This window comes from Drosophila gunungcola, unplaced genomic scaffold, assembly GCF_025200985.1.
Source record: "Drosophila gunungcola strain Sukarami unplaced genomic scaffold, Dgunungcola_SK_2 000001F, whole genome shotgun sequence".
NCBI lineage: Eukaryota > Metazoa > Arthropoda > Insecta > Diptera > Drosophilidae > Drosophila > Drosophila gunungcola.
The window spans coordinates 11,653,599-11,674,016 of NW_026453197.1; the positions used below are offsets into that span (position 1 = coordinate 11,653,599).

Below are 20,418 nucleotides of genomic sequence, written 5' to 3' on the forward strand. Positions count from 1 at the left end.
GTCCACATGTGGAACACTGAAATTTGGAACTCAGGGTTTTTCGTTCTTTAAATTTGTCTGTATCAATGGCAAACATTATAAAAGCCAGATAAATCGATTTGGGTTTGCCAATAATAAATACCTTTGTTATTTTTATATATTTATAATTTATTGATATATTTTTAATAGATTTCTCAGACACTACAACGTACTTTGTATATTAATATATCATTAATATTTAATATTAACTAAATTACAATTCTCTGGATCATTCGCTGATTCTTTATTTCTAAACGGTATATAAAAGTTAGAATGCATTATAGACATTAAACAAATTATTAGTCTGCTGCTATTTTTCATAATCTTGATACGATTCCTCAACGACCCCTCCTCATTGCTTTTGTGTTTACAAACATATCTTATTGTTTAAATATAGTGAGAATTTGTTGTGGGTTTAAAAGCTTTTTAAACGACTTGTCTGCATGATGGGCCACATGCATACCGCACACAGCACACTTTCCTAACCGCTTCGCACCTGCTTCTGTACAGTTAAATAGTATAAAAATAATGTTTCGTACTGATGAACGAGTTAAAGGCTATGATTTATACACAGAAAGTCTATGATTAGGTTGCAGGTATTGCCGCTAAAACCCTGGATGATGGATGCATTGCTTGCCCACTGTGCGATCGGATATAGAAGTATAGTTAACTGCTAGGTATTACTTGCACAGGTGTGTATGGAGCTACGCTTAACGTATTGTATGCAGGTTGGTTTTCTTGTGTCGAGTCGCTGGGCAGGATTCACCCTTCCAGTCGCGCTTAAGTCTAGGCATTCTATGTACAACAGACAGACGGGTGCCGAGACCGAGTTATCAGGTCTGCGTGCGTCGCTCGTAGTCGCTGCGTCTGTAGTCGGCAGGATAATCACGCGGCATCACCGGATAGCCGCGGGGGTCATTGCGGTAACCGGGCGGCGGTGGCGGCAGGCCCGGAACGACTCCATTCGGCATTCCATAGTAGTTAGGCGGCAGGTAGGGGCTTGAGTAAGCATGAGGCGGCAGGCCAGAGGGATATCTGTAACAGACAATCATTAAATAAGAAAATAATAAGCACTTTATCAATACAATTACTAATGGCTAGAGCTTTAATGATAAGTAGGCTTGGCGATAAATTACCTGCGCTTGTCGGGACGGCGATCGCGCTCACGCTGTTCGCGATGATAGCCGCCGGGAGCTCCTCCACTGCGCGCATACCCATCGTAGCGATCCCGTTTGTAATCCTGGCTGTATCTGCAAGGAAAATGCGTATTAGGAATACCCTCAAAGGAACTAGATTCGCATATTTCGGCCATTACCTTTCGCGGGCATGCCACCGCTCCATCTCCGGTGTGTAGCCGGACGGAGCGGACGGTGGTTCGTAGCCGCCTCGACCTCCACGACTGTTCGGTGTGGAGGGGGAGGTGGGGCCTTGGCGGCGGGAGTTACTGCTGCCGCCTCCTTCATAGCCTCCACTGCCCATGGGTGGGCCACTGCCACCATAGTAGTCGGCGCCGCGATGATGCTTCTTGCGTTCCTCGTAGCGAACCATGTTGAGCCGCTTGAAGGACATAGACTTGAGGTGGTCACCGATGCCCCCGCCAGGAGTACCAGATACTCCGCTGCTGGCCTCTGCATCGTTCTCGTCCCGCTTCCGCTTCATAGGCGAGTCATTGGCATAGCGACCGGAGGAGGGGGCACCAGTTTCCGGATATCGCGAGTGTCCACTACGCTCCTTGTCCTTGTCCTTCTTCTTTTTCTTACCACCACTCTTGTCGCGTTCCTTGTCCCTTTCCTCAGCCGGAAGGCCGTTGCGCTTTGACTTGGTGGGGCTTCCTGCCGAGTCCTTGGCTTTTCCCTTCGCCTCGCTCGCGTCGTCACCTCCGCCCGTTTTCTGCTTGAGTGCGTGCTTGTAGATTTTAAACAGACGCTTGGCATCCAGCTCCGTGAACTTGGACACAAAGTACCACAGGTTGCTGCGCCACTCCTTCTTCTCAGGCTCACCGTAGGGATTGAGGCAAACGTCGATCTGCTTGCCGATTTGCAAGAGGCAATCCCTAGTGTGCTGCAGCTGATCCTGGTCGGAGAGACTTAAATCCGGCTGGTCCAGGGCCTTTAGGGCCTTCTTCACTGGTCTCATCTTCTCCTTGCACTCATTGAATATGCTGGGATCCAGATCGCCCAGCACCTCTAAGGCCCTTGGTTCGTTGTTGGCCGTAAAGTGCATCGGCTTGTTGCCGTTGTTGTCCGAGGCACTGGTCTTTTTCGACCGGGCCTTGGACTTTTTGGTCTTCTTTGCGCTGCTATTCGACTGCTCAGCGGCCGGAGCATTGTGCGGCGACGCGGTTGATGGGTCCACCTGACTGATACTGCTCTCGGCGGCGGTGCGTCCATCGCTTGGGTCATCGGCATCCTGCGACTTGCCTTCGTTTTGCGAGCTAGGCGCCTGGCTGGCCGCCTTGGCGTCGTTGGCTCGCGATGCTCTGGGGCGACGTTGCCGTCGCTGGCCACCCTTGGTCAGCTCCACGTTCTTCTTGATGATCTTGAGCAGGTACTCGGCACGCGTCTGCAGCTGCTTGGCCTGCGGCTTGCGCGTGTCGTTCAACAGGATCTTGTCCGTGAGTTTGAGCGTGGGGTCCAGCTTCATCTGCTCCCAGGACCCAATGCCGTACTGGTAAATGCCGCACAGCAGCTTTGTGTCCTCCTCGTTGCCCCAATCCACGTCGAAGACGGCGGCGCGCGTCTTGATGTTGAAACTCCACTGCTGGCGCTCATCGGGCATGCTGGGCATGATCTCGTTGAGCGGCTGCAGCTCCTGCTCGCAGGCCAGCAGCTTTTTGGCATTAAAGGAGACGCCACCCAGCTTCACGGAATAGGTGGCGCGTGCGCGGCGCTGTTTGGCGCCCGGAATCTCATCCGCCGCCGCAGTCTTGTTCTCTTCCTCCTTGTGCTCGTGCAGAAACTGAACGCAACGGTCGTGCAGCATCTCTCCGAGGAGTTTCAGCTCCGCCAGCGGCTTTTCCTGCAGCTCAGCATCGCATGCGATGGCCTCCATGCGGTGAAGTGGGGCGGGAAACTTTTTGTAGCTACGAATGAAGCGACGCAACTCCGCATCCGTGAACCCGGTGATCTTTTCCTTCATGGTAGGGCGCCCACGCTTGCGGGGTCGGCCATCGTCACCACTACCCTCAGAGCCCAGCTCGTAGTCCGAGTCGCCGCCGGAGTCGTCAGCCTGCTGCTTGGCCTTCGCCCCCTTGCCGGCTCCACGCTTTCCCTCGTTTTGGTTGGCAGCAACCGTCTTCCTCCGGGGCGGCAGGTATAAGTCTTCCATCTCCTTGGCTCGCACCTGATCGTCGATTGCCTTGCGGAAGCCCTCGGGAATGATGTCGTCCCAGTCCTTGCTGTCGTCCTCGTCTCCGGCGGCGTCATGGTCCTGCTTGTTAGCCGAATCGCTTGGTTCCTCCTCAAAGGCCGCAATGCTGGCCACCTTGAAAGCGGACAGCAAGTCGTCCGCCGGCATTTCCGGGTCCTCGTTGCGGGTCTCTGCCCTGCGCAGAATCTCGTCAATGTCGCAGACCAGATCGTCGTCATGATCCTGCTCGTCCTTGAACAACTCCTCTGCGCCGAACTTCAGGATAGCAGACAGGTCGTCCTTATTGAACGGATTCGAGTTGGACGAGTGCCCGTTGCCGCTCTTGTCCAGCACAGTGCGACCCGTAGTGTCCATCCGCTGGATGACCAGATGGTCCAGCACCATCTTCTGTTTGGCTCGCTCTACGATCTGCTCCTCCACGGATCTGGCGGTGACGAGGCGATAAATGTTGACCTGGTTCTTCTGTCCAATGCGATGGGCTCTCGCCTGTGCCTGCAAATCGTTCTGAGGGTTCCAGTCAGAGTCGAAGATAATCACTGTATCGGCGGTGGCCAAATTAATGCCCAATCCGCCAGCTCTTGTGGAGAGAAGGAAGCAGAAGTCCTGACTGCCCTCGGCATTGAAATGATCCAAGGCCTGACGCCTCATTTCTCCCTTAATGCTACCGTCGAGTCGCTGGAACGGCCAGTGACGCTTCTGAAGGTAATCAGCCAGGACATCCAGCATGCGCACCATCTGTGAGAAAATCAGAACGCGGTGGCCCGTCTCCTTCAGCCGGCAGAGAAGCTTATCGAGCAGCACGAGTTTTCCGGATCCCTTCAGCAGTGTTTGCAGTGCCTCATCCTGCTGCAGGCCCATCAATTCGAATTCCGAAGGTCGGATAAGGGCCGCGTGGTTGCAACACTTCTTTAGCTCGATGACTATGTTCAAGAAAGTGGAAGTACTGCCACGCTTTCCCTTTCGCAGGGCATCAAAGTTTTTGGTAAGGATCCACTTATAGTACTGCTTTTGCAGCGAAGTCATCTCGACGCGCAGGATCTGCTCCACCTTGGCTGGAAGCGACTTCTCCACGTCCTTTTTCACTCTACGCAGGATATACGGCTCCAGCTGCTGATGCAAACGAGTGTAGCCCTTATCCTCCGCATTGCCGTGCTGCACCTCAAAGTTCTCCCACGTGTCGAATTTATCCGGCATGATGAAGTGCAGCAAGGCCCATAGCTCTTTCAGTGAGTTCTGCAGCGGAGTGCCAGTGATGAGCAGCCGATGGTTGGTGTCGAACTCCTTGAGCGACTTGTACAGCAGCGAATCGTCGTTCTTGAGACGATGCGCCTCGTCCACCAGCAGAGCAGCCCACTGGAGTGTACCCAGGAATTGCTTGTCCTTTAGCACAATCTCGTACGTTGTGAGGATGCAATTGAATTTGAGTCGCTTAGAGCCCTCGAACTGCCACTCGTACTGCTGGATCAGCTCGCGTGACTTAATGTCGCCCAGATAGGTTACCACATTCAAGTCCGGAGCCCACAGGTCGAATTCCCGCTGCCATGCCGTCATGGTGCTCAGCGGCACAACGCACAGGAACGGTCCATACAGATGGTTCAATTTAAACAGCGAATACAGGAAGCAGATTGTCTGGATGGTCTTGCCAAGGCCCATCTCATCGGCCAGGATCACGGAGTTTTCCTTGCACCACGAGTGTAGCAGCCAATTCAGGCCGTCCATTTGGTAGTCTCTTAGTGTCAGGCCCGCTGAGAGGAACTCCGGCTGGTTCTTGATTCGTGAGAACTTCGGGCGATACTTGAGCACTCGGCAGTGGCGGGAGGGTGTGCACTTGGAGCATTCCCGTTCCGAGAACTGCTCCGCACAGCGTTGCCATTTGCGCAGCACCAGGGCGGCGTCCTCCCAAGTGGACTCGGCGTATGGTAGCGACTGCCACTTGCACAAATACTCCTCGGCGCCGTCATCCGGCTTGGAGCCCTTGGCAATGATGCGATCCACGTTGTTGTATGACTTGAGCAGCTCGTGCTGCAGTTCCAGCTGGCACTCGAAGTAATCGATGTCCTCGGGTCCAGCGTAGCGCCGCCAGTAGGCCTGGTCCTGTTCTTTTTTGATGAAGTTGTCCAGCTTCTTCATGCCCTTGGCCTTCATTTCACGCAAGGTAGTCTCCGATTCCCAGGTGTTGTGGATGTACGACCAGCCCTTCCACTTGATCAGGAACTGGGTCTCGGCCTCCGCGTCTGAGCTTTGCTTCTCATCGAATCCTGCATTTGGATCGAAGCCATTTTCCTCGATAGCATAGATCGTTGTCTGATTGCCGGTGCATCCCTTCTTGCCCACTCGCTGGGCCAGGATGCGCTCGATGGTCTCGCACTTCTCCTCTTCCTCGGCTGCGGCGGCAGTGGTGGCTGCCTGACTCTCATCGTACTCAAACTCAAGCAGATCCTCAGAGTCCGTGGCCTCGTCCTCGGATGCCTCCTTGTAGCTAACTGCAGCGGCCGTGCGACGTGTAGCACAGCTTGTCAAAGAAGAAGAACATGGATCAGGAAAAAGAATGAAGCATCAGGATCGGGATCATTACCGTTTGCTGGCATCGTCGTCATCACTGTCCTCGGAACTGAAGGACTTTACCCTGCGTCGCTGCTGCTGCTGTGCGGGCTTGCTTCGGGAGGTAGTGGCTGCTGGTTTGCGCTTTTGGGCGGCGGACACATCCTCATCACTGTCCTCGCTTTCATCGCTATCGTCCGAGTCCCAGCTGGCAATTAAAACGAATGCTTTGGCAAAAAATATTTGGAAAAAGGAAGCTGGCAATCTCACGTTTTCTTTTTGTTCTTGGGGGCAGGAGCTTTCTTGGTTTCTCTGCTGCAGTCGGTGGTTTGCGCGCCTGGCGCGTTCTCTTGGGTCTGTAGTCCTCCTCCTCTTCCTCCTGTACGGAGAAAGGTTAGGAACATTTTAAGATCGATACGCGAATCCCGACTTACACTACTGCTGCTGGAGGATGTGGGCGAGACATTGGCAGAACTATCACTTCCTTCGTCGGCAGAGGCATCGCTGGCTGGCTGCTGCGGAGCAGCCTCAGTCTCATCGTCCTCCTCCTCATCCTGCTCCGGCTTAGACAAGCTGCTGCTGGTATTGGCATTGCTGTTGCTCTGGTCCCTTTGATTTGATGGTCCCTCGGCATCCGAGTCGGAATCGCTGCCGCTGGACCCGTCACTGGAGCTGTCCTCCTGGTCGTCTGTGAATCCGTTCGTCTTGCTGTCCGCCTGGGCAGCGGCGGCTGTCGGTGGAAACCCTGCCACCGACAAGGGTTTGTTTTCCTGGCTCCGGGGAACTGCGTCCATCGCTGGAGTTGCCCGAGGAGCTATCCGAGTCAGAGTCGGAACCAGAGGAACCACTACCGCTGCCACTGCCACTATGGTCGGTGCCATTGGTCTCGTCCCGAGTGTCATCTTGTTCGTCTGAGCCAACACTATTCGCCGATTCATTGAGTGTCTGGCCGTTAAAAAAGAATTTAAAGGTGAAATCAGTCTAGGCTGCTGGTAAGTTACTTGGTGTCAGGTAATCGCGAGAAACAAATAGGTTACAGTATCAACACGGGGTGTGGGCCGGTCAATCCTGGCAAGAAATCGCAGGTATTGCTTTAAAATGTATCAAACATCGAGAAAAATGTATAATGGTTCCTTTTTTTCGGTCCTCAAGGTAAGTGCACAACCATACTTTGCCAGAGAAATATTATGCAAGACTAGTGCGGGCATTTTAGAAGAAGAATCAACCCTAATCCTCTCAAGATTATGGTCTTACTTTAAAAACTGCAAATTTGTATTAAATTCACGATTAACTTCGAAATTTAACGGCTTGAGCACTAGTAGACAGGCTACAAAATAAAACCGAGGGAAAAACGTTTAGTATAGAGCACTGTAATGGCTTCCACAGAGCAAATCCTCTCCAGAAATTGATTTTAGCCACCTTTAATGATGAAAAATGAAGAAAAAACCTAAAAACAATCATGGGACAGGGCTGGACACGGAGGGATCACATGACTACTTTAAACGGTAAGCGGTTATCACAAGACACATCTCCTGATCAAAAAAAAACGCGGAAATCCTTAAAAACAAGTGGGTTTTCGGTCTCCTGGACACGATCATTCAATGAAAATAGCACAAAACTATGGAAACAGGATTGTCAATTAGGGGAAAATTATTTTTAATAATTATTCCTGACAAAACAAAGAGGAATTTAATGAAATAGTTTGCCGGTTACCTTTTGGCGGGTTCAAAATCCCCAGGAAATTGGGCAGAAATCTGCCGGAGGAAACTTTGCACCTAGCAAATTCTGATTACGTAATCGATGAAAATTTTCAATTTGGTCGGAAAAATATTGAAATCCATGCAATTTGAAGGATTTTTATAGCCGCATTCGATGAAAACAAACCGAAATTCTTGAATTTGAGTGGATTTTGCGAAAATGGGTACCCAATGGATTTTTACAAAATCCACCTTGGCTGCCACGTCGGAGCCTTGGGAGCCCTCAGGCATCGTCGGAAGGATGAAACACATTCGGATTAATGGCCAAAACCATCCTTTTGTCCAAATGCTCCACCAGCAGCCGCACAGCGACCCATCAAAGTGCGGGTGTCTCGCGACGAGGGGACTTCTACGGACTTCGGGGCTGAACAGCCACGCCCACAAAACGGAGCGTTTTTCACGTATGTAGCACTTGTTTTACGTTTATACTCACACGACAACTAGGATCAAACTGATTTGAACGGTTTCGTTTCGAATGATTGAAGAAATTCATAGTTTTTCCGATTTTTCCACACACACCGACGTTCGATATTCACAGCTTTTTCAAGGCCTACTCACCTGGCTCATTATATTGTCGTGGTAGCACACACAGTTGCCTTATAGCGCTCATTAAATACAGGACATTCACTTGTTTACGGTCGCTGGCAAATGTTTATGTTTTTCCTCCAGGCCACTTGTTTTTAAATGCACTTTTTTGAAACAAAAAGATCGTTTTTCACGTTTTACTCATGCGACGCAGCAGAAATCCACCATTTTGAATTAGTGTGGACGTGCGTAATAAGTTAGAGATGGCATTGCACGATGGAGATGAGATGGGATTTATCGGACTGAAAACCATAAAAAAGATATTTTAAATTTAAATTTAAAAAGTTTATAAATATTCTTTAAAATGTTGAGCTTATAACGATCTTGATAAAGTAAGAACATAACTGTTCTGCTTATGCTCGATGTTTATAAGTAGGTTTTAAAGGTTTACATATATAAGCCTTTGCTTTATTATAGCGGTTTGTAATGGTAAAAATATATCTGAAGTTTTCTATATAAACACAGATGATGTTTTAAGCCCTATATTATTAGGTGTCCACTATTCAATATTTTTTAAAGTTTCTTGCTTGCCAGCTAGTTAAAATAACCTAAAATCAATAAAGCAATTTTATATTGTTGAAAATGTAAACTTTAAAAATTGAAAACTCTTTCAATTTATTTAAAAAAAAACTAATTAAAAAAGAAAAGCCAAAATGCTAACATAAATAAAACTAATGTCAATGAATAAATGTTTTGCATAGTATTTTTATTAAATTTTCAACTTGAGCTTTATAAATAAATAAATAAAATTTTATATTATCAATAATATCAGTGTTCTCACTACTCCAGCCGCTTATCGGTTAACTGATATCGAGTATTTACTGTAATGCGGAATCGATATGTTATCGCACCGCACAGGTGTCTTCCAAATCAGCTGTGGGTGGTGTTCAATTACAATTTAATCGTTTCGTTTTGTGTTCTGGTGCTGGGAACTGCGATTTAATTCAATTAGAGGATTGGACATGTAGCACAGCTGGACCAGAAGCCAACATGAAAGAAGTGGGCATCGCTCTGCCCAAGTCCCGTGGCGTTGGCGTAGGGGTACTTGGAGCCTTCCTGTTGTGCTTCATTTTCTACTACTTTTACGGGGGTTACATGACGTTGGCGCTCTTCGCTGGAATTATCCTACGTAAGTACTAGTCTCGATCAGTCTTACGGCATTACAAATGTCCCCTTGCAGTGATATTCTACTACGCCCAGGATCTGCTTCTATACCATCCGGACCTGCCGGCCAACTCCCGCATTTACGTGCCCATTCCGACGATGCACAACCTGCCCCACATCACGGTCAGCATCAAGACACCCGACGATGTCACTCTGCACGCCTTTTGGATAAGTCAGCCGGAGGAGCGCTCCAAGTCGGTGCCCACGTTGCTCTACTTCCACGGCAACGCTGGCAACATGGGACACCGCATGCAGAACGTTAGTGGAGGCTCTAAACTGGCTAGAAATTCCCTATTACAACACTATGGCTTATTCCTTAGGTCTGGGGCATCTACCACCACCTACACTGCAACATTCTGATGGTGGAATACCGCGGGTACGGCCTGTCGACAGGTGTGCCCACTGAAAGGGGCCTGGTAACTGATGCAAGGGCGGCCATTGATTACCTGCACACCCGCCACGACCTGGACCACTCGCAGCTGATCCTCTTCGGGCGCTCCCTGGGCGGAGCAGTGGTCGTCGACGTGGCCGCCGATACCGTGTATGGCCAGAAACTAATGTGCGCCATTGTGGAGAACACATTTAGCAGCATACCGGAAATGGCCGTGGAGCTGGTCCATCCCTCTGTGAAGTATATACCAAATCTATTGTTTAAGAATAAGGTAAGTCTGAGGTCTATAAAGTTGAAATTCCTACCTTATATTTTATCAACCTGCAGTACCAGTCCATGAGCAAGATAGGCAAGTGTTCTGTTCCGTTTTTATTTATATCCGGCCTTGCGGACAACTTAGTGCCACCGCGCATGATGCGTGCCTTGTATACCAAATGCGGCAGTGAGCTGAAGCGCTTGCTTGAGTTCCCCGGAGGATCGCACAACGACACCTGGATAGTAGACGGGTATGGCCTGGATGATATTCTTTATTTACTATTATCCATTGGTTGCTCTTTAGGTACTATCAGGCTATCAGGGGATTTCTGGCCGAGCTGCAGCAGGAGCCGTCGCCGCTCCAAAAGGCGCCGGAGAAGAGCAATGTCTGGGTGGAGCTGGAGCATAAAATTATTGATGTATAGCTCCTAGACCCGAATACATCAAGTGTTCAATTGACTGTGTTAACACTGCGAATGGTTTAATACTTATATACACAACCACATAATATTAATCTGTATATGACAGGGTTTTAATCCAGACGTTGCTATATGCTATGTTGCTTTTTATGTGCAGAGAATAACGTGCTAGCGATACGGCTGTTAATTTATAATAACTATGATAATGCGCTTCAACAATTGAATCCACTTAAAAACCCGAATTTTTTCCAAACTCCTATCTGTGCGAAGTTTATTTGTACTGATCTATTTAAAACTACAATTTGACTAATATATAATTGACGGCCTCTGAATATTATGAAAACTAATCAGTATTTCACAAAAGAATAATCCCATTTTCTGGACTGATTTTTAGTTTGCCAGATTTGTCCAAAAGAGCTTTTATCCCTAGCACGTTTACATTTTGTGCTGGTTCCATTTTTGAAATGTTAAACTATTTAATTGTTAAGATTGCGAAGGAAGCCAGAAAATTATCTTAAGTTTAGACTTAAGTAAACGAAATTGGGTAAATTGATAAACAATAAACAATGCAAACAATTGCAAGAATAAACAAAGTTTAGCCAATAATTGTTAGAACCCAATGAAGTCCTCGTCAGCACTGTCATCACTGAGGGGCGTAGATGGACGCTTGCGACTAGCTGGTTTTTCCTCCAATGGTTCCTCATCCGGCTTTGCCACAATCTCCTGAGCCTGTGACCGGTGGTGAAAGACAAAGGAGACGCACTTGCTGTCCGTCCAGGCCTGGGCGAGAATACTGTCGGGCAGACCTCGATTGTTGGAGCAATGGAACCACTGGGACAAATGCGAGGTGCAGTCGCTGTCATCGGGCGGAGGTTTCGTTTGAATATTTTGTACGCACCGTTTGCATTTGAGTCTAAAAAGAACGTTGGAAATTAATTCTAAATGGATGAAAAAGGAAATTTCTTACTTGTCGTGCGTGTCGGACAGAATATTCGCATCAAATGTGAACAAATCCTTGAGGTCGTCGCGAGTAAAATGCTTTTCGGCTGATTCGTTGTTGTCAATAATTGTGCTGGACAACGACTTCTTGTGCGTCTGCCGCTGCAAGATCTTTTCCTCAATTGATCCACTCTAAAAAAAGAAAATTCTCCAGTTTAATTTCGTAAGCTTATAGAGAAGTACCTGAGATGCTTACCGCTACAAGGCGATAAATGTAGCAGGGCTTCTTCTGCCCATCGCGCCACACTCTGGCCATCGCCTGCTCGTCGTTGGCCGGATTCCAATCAGGATCGAACATAAACAAGCGGTTGGCTCCGATCAAATTCAATCCGCACCCGCCGGCCTTGCTGCTCAGCATGAAAAGAAAGCTATCCGACTCCGGGTCATTGAACCGGTCAACCACCTTCGACCGCTTCTTGATGGACATAGTGCCATCAAGTCGGACAAATCCGTACTTTCGCTTCCTCGCCAGCTGCTCAAACAAATCCAGGGTCTGTGTGTAATTGGAGATGAGAACCACCTTGTCATTGCCATCTGCGCGTATGGCGGCTAGCATAAAGTCTAGCAGCATGAACTTGCCACTTAGCTCAGGATTGAGATCCCTGAAACATGAAGTTTGATGAGTTCCAATCCAATCAAGGGACAATACTGCTAAAACAAAATCTTGTGAAATTTTTTCTTACTTCGGTTTGTAGTTGCTCGGCAGAACGTTCTGTGAATTTTCGAATCCTTTTTCCCGTGCTGTTATCTTATCATAAATAAGATCCGGATGACTACAAATCTTCTTAAGGGTTGTGATGTCCGCCAGGGCCGTGAGCGAGGCCTTCTCATTACAGTCTTAAAACAAAATGGTTGTTGGTACAAAGTTTGAAGAAAGAACAACAATCAATGGCTTACCCGCCAAACTGCGGCGTACTTGATCCGATTTCAAGAAATTTGTATAGAGCTCCAGCTGAATGGGCGTAAGCTTTGCGCAGATGACCATCTCAAACTTGACCGGCAGGTATTTGGTGAGAATCTGGTTGGTGCGACGGATGATGCACTGATCGACCAGTCCTATCAACTCCTGCGTCTTCTCGATGGCCCGCTTCCGCTCTTCTTCCGTGGAGTCTGCATTCTGGCCCCGTAGAATACTGCTTTCGAAGTTCCGCTTGAAGTCGGCCGCCGTGCCCAGCATCTCTGGGTTCACAAAGTTCACCAGACTGAAGTACTCCGTAAGGTCGTTTTGGATAGGTGTGCCGGAGAGCAGGACCCGTCGTTTTGTTTTCAGGCCCATAAGTGCCTGGTAGGTGAGGTTATCGCTGTTCTTCAACCGATGTCCTTCGTCACATATCACCATCCCCACCTCGTACTTGCACAGGATGTCTGCGTAGATGCGGAATGTCTCATAGCTGATGAGCAGAACGGGTGTGCCAAGGCGTGACGAGGTCATGGAGAATTGCTCGAGGGCTTTAATGGTGTTCTCCTTATTGCCACCTTCCATAGGCAGGCAGAGCAGGCGGCCTTGTAGCCACTTGGTGAACTCCTTCTCCCAGTTCTTCACCAGCGACGACGGGGACACGACGATGGCCTTGTTAATCGTCGGCTTGCACTCGGGCCCCTGCCTTAGGAGTGTCCACACCAGGGTGACGCACTGCAGCGTCTTCCCCAGACCCATTTCGTCGGCCATGATGCAGCCGTTGAAGTTGCCCCGCTTGCCCTCCACACACTCGTACATGAATCGCACGCCCTCGCGCTGGTGCGGCCGCAGGATGTTGCAAAGCAGGGGATCCACGACGACGTGCACCAGGACCTGGCTGGGATCCATGGCCATCCGCTCGTGCTCCGTGTAGACGGGTGGTTGGTACAGAACCAGGGCGTTGCAGGCTAGCGGATCGTGCAGAGGTCGCCGGGAAATGCAGCGTCGTACACCGAGGCAGCGGTTTCCGCCGTAATCCGGAACGTAATTGTCGATGGGCACCTTGAACTTCCGGGCCAGCACCTTGGCAATGGCCCGCTCATACTCGCTGTTCGCAATGCGAATGGGCAGTGGCAGGTCCTCCGTGTTGCCGCCATCTCGGAGGGTACTCTGGCGCTTCCTGTCGAGCTCCTGCTCCCGCTCCAGATCCTGCTGGCAGGCTCGCTTGTTTTTCTTCAGAAGCGGCGGCGCAAAGAAGTGCCGCGACTCGGGACGTTGTGGACCCCGTTGGCTGGGCGCCAGGCTGCGGCGCTTTAAAAAGCAACAGTTAAGTGAGATATTAAATAAACATAAACATTTTATTTACCATTTCATGAAATTCAAATGGCGGTCGCGCAAACAGCTGATTGGAATGTACAGGTCTGGTCACACAAACATTTCAAATCGTGAAAATATCGTTGATGATTTATCGACGTCAGTGGAGCATAGTCATTTTAAGTAGGAACGTCTAGTTTTCTTTTAGTTATCGAATGAGGTAAACATTTAATTATAATGTTTAAAAATTTAATAAGACCAGTAGTTAACATTTATATTAGATATGAAGATGAAAAAAAAAATTTAAGTACTTCGCGCCGAAATGAATATTGAAAGTATCGAGTACCTAAAACCTCGATATGTTTGATACATCGATATTATTCGTTAGCAGTTGCACATATCTAACTTTCTATTTCCGTGCAGATAAAATTGTAAATATTTACTCAAAATTGCACTCGAATACCAAAAAAAATAGTGAAAAATTATGCAATAGAGTGTGGATTTGTTGTCGTCCCACTTGTTAAAAACAAAAACTGCCACAAATGCACCGAATTCGAGCTGCAAAAACGCGATTTTAATCCGCAAATCTGCGGAAGTGTTGGTACAAGCACTTAATTTGTATTTGTGATTGTAATTGTAATTGCCGAAGTGCCAAAAAAAAACCACGCAAATGCTGCAAGCGTAAAAGCCTATGTAAATTGGGCTACAAAATAAAAATGGGCGTGGCGAGACGATGCATTGAGAGCAGAAAACAGCGAAGGCGATGACGATCGAAACCAAATTCATCAGGTGAGCGAGCAGCAACAACAACAACGGATGCCCAAATAGGTGTGCACACGTACGCAGGTGTGTATGTGTGTGTAAGTGTGTCACGGCGTGCACTTGTTGTTCTTGGACTGATCTTCAGTAAAAAGCGAATATTCAGCTAATGTGCTTCTCTTTTTAGCTCCTAAATCACAAACAAAACAAGCCACATTGACATACTCACCACAAAAGCACAAAGCTGAGATAAGAAAGTACCAGCACACCAATTCATGTCAAACGGAACGCACACCAAACAGTTATCAGCGGAGCAGCGCTACTAAACACCACCAAATCGCACACAAAAACCTATAGAACGATGTGGCTGCGTCAGAGCAGCGGAGGCGTTGCCTCAGCCGGACACGGCGGACCACTACGTCAGCGTCCCATCGATGCCGCTACGGATTGTGATCCGCGCGCCTGCTACGACAGCTTCTGCAAGCACTGGCAGCAGGCCTTCGAGATCATCCAGCACAGTGCTCCGCCCTCGCACGACGACGTCCTGGGCGTAGTGTCGCACCTGGACTACATGGTCACCCTTTTGCTGGTCGAACTGCATCACTGCAATAAGGTCTCGCTGCCGGCGGCCGAGGCCAGTGGTCCGCCCGCCGCTCCCTGCCTGGAATTCCTGCTCAGCGAGAATCTGCTGGACAAGCTGTATGAATGGGCCTGCACCACCGGCCGCTATGCCAACGCCGTGCGGCTGGAGCAGCTGAAGCTGTACGAACTGCTCGTCAGCCATTCGCGCCACCAGTTGCTCTGCCACGAGCCCTTCCTGCGACCCCTGCTCAAGATTCTGGCCTCCAGCCAGGGTGAGATCTTCCCGCCCGATCTGGAAAAGCGCCTCGTTATCCTGCTGAACCAGCTGTGCGTGGTTCTAATGCAGAATGTCCATTTGCTGGACCTTTTCTTCTTTTCCGCCCAAACGCAAGTGCAGGAGCAGATTCTCAACGGTAGCGTGGCGGCACCCAAAAGTGGAACCACAACCAAGTGAGTATTAAACATTAAAATAGAATCTCATAACACGGTCAGATTTTTTTTAATATTTTGAAATCTTAAATCTCTATAAATTTCATGTTAATAAAGATTTTTTGGTTTAACTTATTTTTATAAATTAAAATTAGCATTTTTTTTCAAATATACATCCTTATTGAATAGAAAAGCTTTAGTATGATATATTTGTTTTATGAATCATCGACAAATACAGCGTCTAAAGCCTGATAAGACAAAAATAATACAAAAAAAAAATTGACCTTGTAATAGTCAAATCGTAAATGGTGACTGTGTTCAAAAAAACTTTTAGTTCATGAGTTCTGTGTTAAAGAATTGTTTTTTTTTACTTGCAGTTTTATTATCTTCTCCCTGCTCATCCCGTACGTGCATCGCGAGGGCAGTCTTGGACACCAGGCCCGCGATGCCCTGCTGCTCTGCATGGCGCTCTCGCAGAAGAACTCCAACATTGGCACGTACATAGCCCAGTACTCCTCGATCTGCCCCCTGCTGGTGACCGGTCTGGGTGGGCTTTACTCACGTCTGCCCAACAGCATCGAGATCAGCTCCATTGACTGGCACCGGATCACGCCGGACGATGTGACAGAGATCCCTGAGCTGACGCTCTTCATGAACGCCCTCGAGTTCTGCAATGCGGTGGTGCAGGTGGCCCACGAGATGATCAAGCAGCAGCTTCTGGACTTCATGTACCAGGGCTTTATTGTGCCCGTTCTGGGACCCGCTATCCTCCAGGTGAGTGCCGTCACGCTTTTGTCTCGTCTCCGTCTCGGTCTCTTCTCGTAAAAATTTGTCTTCGATGCATTTCTGTGGTGTTGGTTGCAAGCGAATCATATTTGTCCTGTTCTTTGCCTTTTAATTTATTTGTAACATTCTTGACATACGGAATTTGCGTAGATATTGATTAAGAAAAGTTAAGCCCAATGTATAAACATGTACAAAAATAAAATGTTTGATTACACACTTTAAAGAGAGTGATAAGGAAAGCCATTTTTAAGATTTATTTTTATTAATCTTTCAGCTTTGTTAACAATTCTGAAAGCACTCCAAAACAATTTCAAAATGAAGTGTACAAAAAATAATTTTGTTTTGTTTAATTCTGAATGCTTGTATAGCCATTACTCGTATGTTAAAAGTTTCTTCTTGTTTTAAATCCACATGCTCTTCCAATAATTCAATAAATTATGAAAAAATATATATTTAGTCTAGATTGGGCAAAGACTTTTTAAGAATTGAACAATATCTACACTATTCCTAAGACCTGTATATTAAATTTAGAAATTCTGCCAGCTCTTAGGGATCTGCACCGCCTTCAGCTTTCCGTTTCTTGTGTGTTTCTTGTACCTTTTCCTCCCCGTACCTAACCACACACACACCTCGAAATCTCGAAACAACTTTTTGCGCTCCATTTTCGCAGACACTGAAGGGCAAACATTTTCAGACGAACATCGACTCGCAAATCTCGGCCATGTCGTACCTGGACCTGATCCTGCGCTCCATCACCGAACCCGGTCTGCTGAGGGCCTTCGTTCGCTTTCTGCTCGACACGGAAAAGTTCGACGGCGAGCGCATACTGGATGCTCTGGTCGAGCGGCTGAACTCCCCCGATGCCAATCTGTGCATGGTAACTATGGCCCTGTTTGACACCCTGCTGGGACTGCACTGCGAGGACCTAATGCTGGAACTGCTGCTCAAGTTCATGCTGCCGGGCAAGCATGTGCCCATCTCACATCGCCACAAGATCAACAAGATCGATCCGTATCTGAACAGCAGTGAGTTCTTCCTGGAACTCTCGCCCGACGTGATGAAGAGGGCCAGGGATCTGGCCAGGCCCAAGAGTATCCACGAACCGGTGGTAAGTGACCTGACGCCGCTGCCCAGTCTCCCATCTCCAGTGATGAGCAAGACGATTGGAGCCAACTGGAATTATTATGGAGTGCACACGGGTGATAGTTTGTATGCGAATATCCAGGCGTATCTATTCGAGGCCCACTGGCGAATTGCCCAGTGCCAGAGGGATTGCCTCAAGTGGGCGAACAGCTATCGCTACCAAAAGTGGCCGCGTCACGGGCAGGGACGAGTTCATGCCCACGCCTTGGAACTGGCCAGGCAGTTCTTCAGCGAATTCGGTGGTGGAGCTATTATGGCCACGAACGAGACGGGTGAGAAACAGCTGGACAGTCTTCAATCGATTGGGGAGTCCAGCGGATACGAATCCTTCAAGTGGCGCCCGGCAGACGAGGAGAGCGAAGCCACTGATACAACGCTGGCCACCACAGCCAGCGAGGCAGATCTGGAGCACAACAGCAGCAGCATCAGCAGCGTGTTAGGTGGATCCGGCAAACGAGAGGCCTGGCGCATATCGCAAAACAATCGCAACGAGTTGCTACTGACGGATCTGGACTTCTCAGAGGATTTGTTTGCGCAGGGCACCGTAAGCTTGGGTAAGAACAGTGGTTTAAAAATCAACTCGAAGGCAGAACTTTATTCATTATGCCCGTTTTTCTATATAGGTCCCTTTCTCAACGCCATCTGGGCCAAATTACAGACCTTCACGAGCAACTCGCTGTACGTCAATCTTCACCTCACCGGGTTGATCACTCGGTTGGCCTGGTATCCTCTGCCGCTTATCCACTCACTGCTGCTGCGCTCCGATATTGCCATCACCTCGGATACGCCCTCCTTTCACCAAGTGCTGCGCATTCTCAAGCAACAGATAGACGCGGAGCTGCCAGTGACGGAGGATTCGCTGGAGATTATTGATGTGGCGCGTTCCTCACTAATTGATCGGGAGTTCCGTTTGGCAAACGCGCGCAAGGGTAACGAGGGCTCTCCAATGCATCACAATCAACAGCAGCAGATTGCCACAAGTTCCGGGCATCAACCGGGGCAGCTGCGATCTACCTATTCGACTCTTTCGGCTGCCACGCCCGTGCAGGCGACGCCCACCAGCGCATACGATCCGTTTAAGCGCAGCGATAACAAGAGGCGGAGCATCAGCAAGTCCATAACCAGCATGTTCAGCAGAAAGTCGACCTCCTCGTCGATGGCACCGCCCAATGGCTCCTCTGGTGAGTAGTAGCAGGCGAAATATTTTTCTGGCACAATTTTGCACAACCTTTATATTTCTAAAAAAGAAAAACCAAGCAAACAACATAGAAATCACCAACAGTTTACAAATCTGCAGCGTTGGATGTTGGAAGAGAGTTGGTTTTGGGTCAAAATAATCACACATCACTCACAAAAACACATTTACACATACATCAGCCCTGCATTAGTGCCTGAAGCGATAAATAAAGCCATCTAAGTAATTTGTCATTGATAGAAAGTCATTAAAACATTTATTTATTTGATGTAATATATTGTTGTGGCACTATTATGAACAGGACTCATTCAGGGCTGTATTTGGTTGAAACACATTTCTGTAAAATGCCCGCCGGCGTCGTTTATAATAAATTAATTTCTTTTATTTCTTTATTTTTTTAATGAAACGAAAAAAAAAACAAACAAATCGTAGCTTCATCTGGCTTATCACAAATTTATGCATTCTTCACCGGTAAATATTTCACGCTTGATAAAAGTATTTAAATTTGTAATCAAAACTAACCTAAAATGGCATAGTCTTGTTAAAACTAGTTCGTAGTCTCGTTTTCCCCGTAGAGCTTTGTACATTATGCTTTCCCACTAAAAAAAAAAATTTTGCTTGTAGAAAACGATGAACATTTGTGGAATCCCATTTCTTTGTTATTATTGTTGCTGTTACAATTAACCCGTAGAGGTCAATGGCACCGTGAACCTTTACTAAACCCGCTTGAATTTTGTAGGAGCTGCTTCGAATCTGGTGGGAAGTGGTGGCGAGGGAAGAGGATTTTCCCAGGGGCAACCAACCGCCGGGACATGTGAGACCAGCCTTAGTACGCAGCCACAAGTGGGCGCATTACGCACAGGAGCCACAGTGACGGCCATAGCGGCCTCTGGCAGCAGCAGCAACAGCAGCATCGGTGGATCAACCCAAACCCTGTCCGCCCAATCGAACACCACAACCCACTCGTCGAGCACCATGCACGGCCTGGATGGAGGACCGACCACGAGTGGCTTCAACTCCGAGCCAGTGTCCCTCGATTCGGTGGCCTCCATGGGAATCATTGCCAGCACGAGTGGCACCGAGCGATCCCGCGACTTGGCCCTTTGTGCTGTGTTGATGGACGAGTGGCTCAAGGAGCTGGCGGCCATTGCGCAGGAACAGAGCGTTGTGCTGGTCACGGAGCAGGGGTCTTTATGATCGCTTGGAGCAAATAGCGATGCATGCGCTGCTAAGACAGACGACTTGTGTATACATTATTTTACGGATTTGTTGGCCTTTGTTTGTTTTAACGAGCTACTCTTACGAAATTATTTCTTTTTACCTGTTAAATTATCGATATTTATATTTTAAACAACCATTTTAAACGAACAATGAACAGATTTACAAATTAATGCACATGGACTCAAAAAAAACACTCACACACGCGTTAACCAAGCTAGAATTTAGGTTTAAAGTTGTAAGCGAACTAAGACGGTGGATTTTAAGTGTTCAAATGCAATTAAATATTCTAATTAACAGCCGTATGCAAAATTTACAACGTTTTTAGAGAGAACTATATAACACACATACCATGTACACATATGTATTTTTGCAATATATTTTATGCTCTTATGTACATATGCAAGATCAAATTACCCAAGTTATGTAAAGCCAACTTGAAAGTATTAAATTGGTCCAAGTAAATGCACAGCCAAGAAAGATATATTCGTTTTTTTTCCTTTTTAATGTTATTTAACGATACATTTTGTTCTGCAGGCTTTGACCCATTTAGGTATGTATTTTATATACAACCGAGCTCTACACGAGCAATTTTT

General features: G+C 47.9%; 4 protein-coding genes across 8 annotated transcripts; 2 read left to right on the forward strand and 2 right to left on the reverse strand.

Moving 5' to 3' along the window:
• Nucleotides 1-151: 151 nt before the first annotated feature.
• On the reverse strand, nucleotides 152-8,449 carry LOC128262963 (chromodomain-helicase-DNA-binding protein 1). The gene is given in 9 exon segments (XM_052997562.1): nucleotides 152-1,053; nucleotides 1,155-1,268; nucleotides 1,334-5,899; nucleotides 5,963-6,136; nucleotides 6,199-6,235; nucleotides 6,238-6,307; nucleotides 6,363-6,698; nucleotides 6,700-6,873; nucleotides 8,244-8,449. Coding segments are annotated over 9 exon segments (5,682 nt in total). The 5' UTR covers nucleotides 8,253-8,449; the 3' UTR covers nucleotides 152-851.
• Nucleotides 8,450-9,115: 666 nt separating this feature from the next.
• On the forward strand, nucleotides 9,116-11,092 carry LOC128262967 (protein ABHD13). Its single transcript, XM_052997570.1, has 5 exons — nucleotides 9,116-9,399; nucleotides 9,451-9,692; nucleotides 9,755-10,096; nucleotides 10,153-10,331; nucleotides 10,385-11,092. The coding sequence occupies exons 1-5, from the start codon at nucleotides 9,261-9,263 to the stop codon at nucleotides 10,503-10,505; spliced, it is 1,023 nt and encodes a 340-aa protein (XP_052853530.1). The 5' UTR covers nucleotides 9,116-9,260; the 3' UTR covers nucleotides 10,506-11,092.
• Nucleotides 10,742-13,911, reverse strand: LOC128262966 (DNA repair and recombination protein RAD54-like). Its single transcript, XM_052997568.1, has 6 exons — nucleotides 13,763-13,911; nucleotides 12,396-13,707; nucleotides 12,182-12,335; nucleotides 11,695-12,100; nucleotides 11,467-11,630; nucleotides 10,742-11,412 (listed from the first exon to the last, which is right to left on the reverse strand). The coding sequence occupies exons 1-6, from the start codon at nucleotides 13,763-13,765 to the stop codon at nucleotides 11,109-11,111; spliced, it is 2,343 nt and encodes a 780-aa protein (XP_052853528.1). The 5' UTR covers nucleotides 13,766-13,911; the 3' UTR covers nucleotides 10,742-11,108.
• Nucleotides 13,912-14,075: 164 nt separating this feature from the next.
• Nucleotides 14,076-20,306, forward strand: LOC128262964 (FHIP family protein GG24907). Of its 5 annotated transcripts, none has more exons than XM_052997564.1 (7): nucleotides 14,076-14,556; nucleotides 14,657-15,501; nucleotides 15,858-16,254; nucleotides 16,937-17,963; nucleotides 18,033-18,590; nucleotides 19,037-19,075; nucleotides 19,344-20,306. In XM_052997564.1, exons 2-7 carry the CDS (start codon nucleotides 14,831-14,833, stop codon nucleotides 19,799-19,801), a joined length of 3,150 nt encoding a protein of 1,049 aa, XP_052853524.1. In that variant the 5' UTR covers nucleotides 14,076-14,556; nucleotides 14,657-14,830; the 3' UTR covers nucleotides 19,802-20,306. The 5 variants fall into 5 exon arrangements, with proteins under 5 accessions (XP_052853524.1, XP_052853523.1, XP_052853525.1 ...); XM_052997563.1 differs by having other exon boundaries at nucleotides 14,076-14,499; XM_052997565.1 differs by having other exon boundaries at nucleotides 14,076-14,499; nucleotides 16,961-17,963.
• Nucleotides 20,307-20,418: the final 112 nt, after the last annotated feature.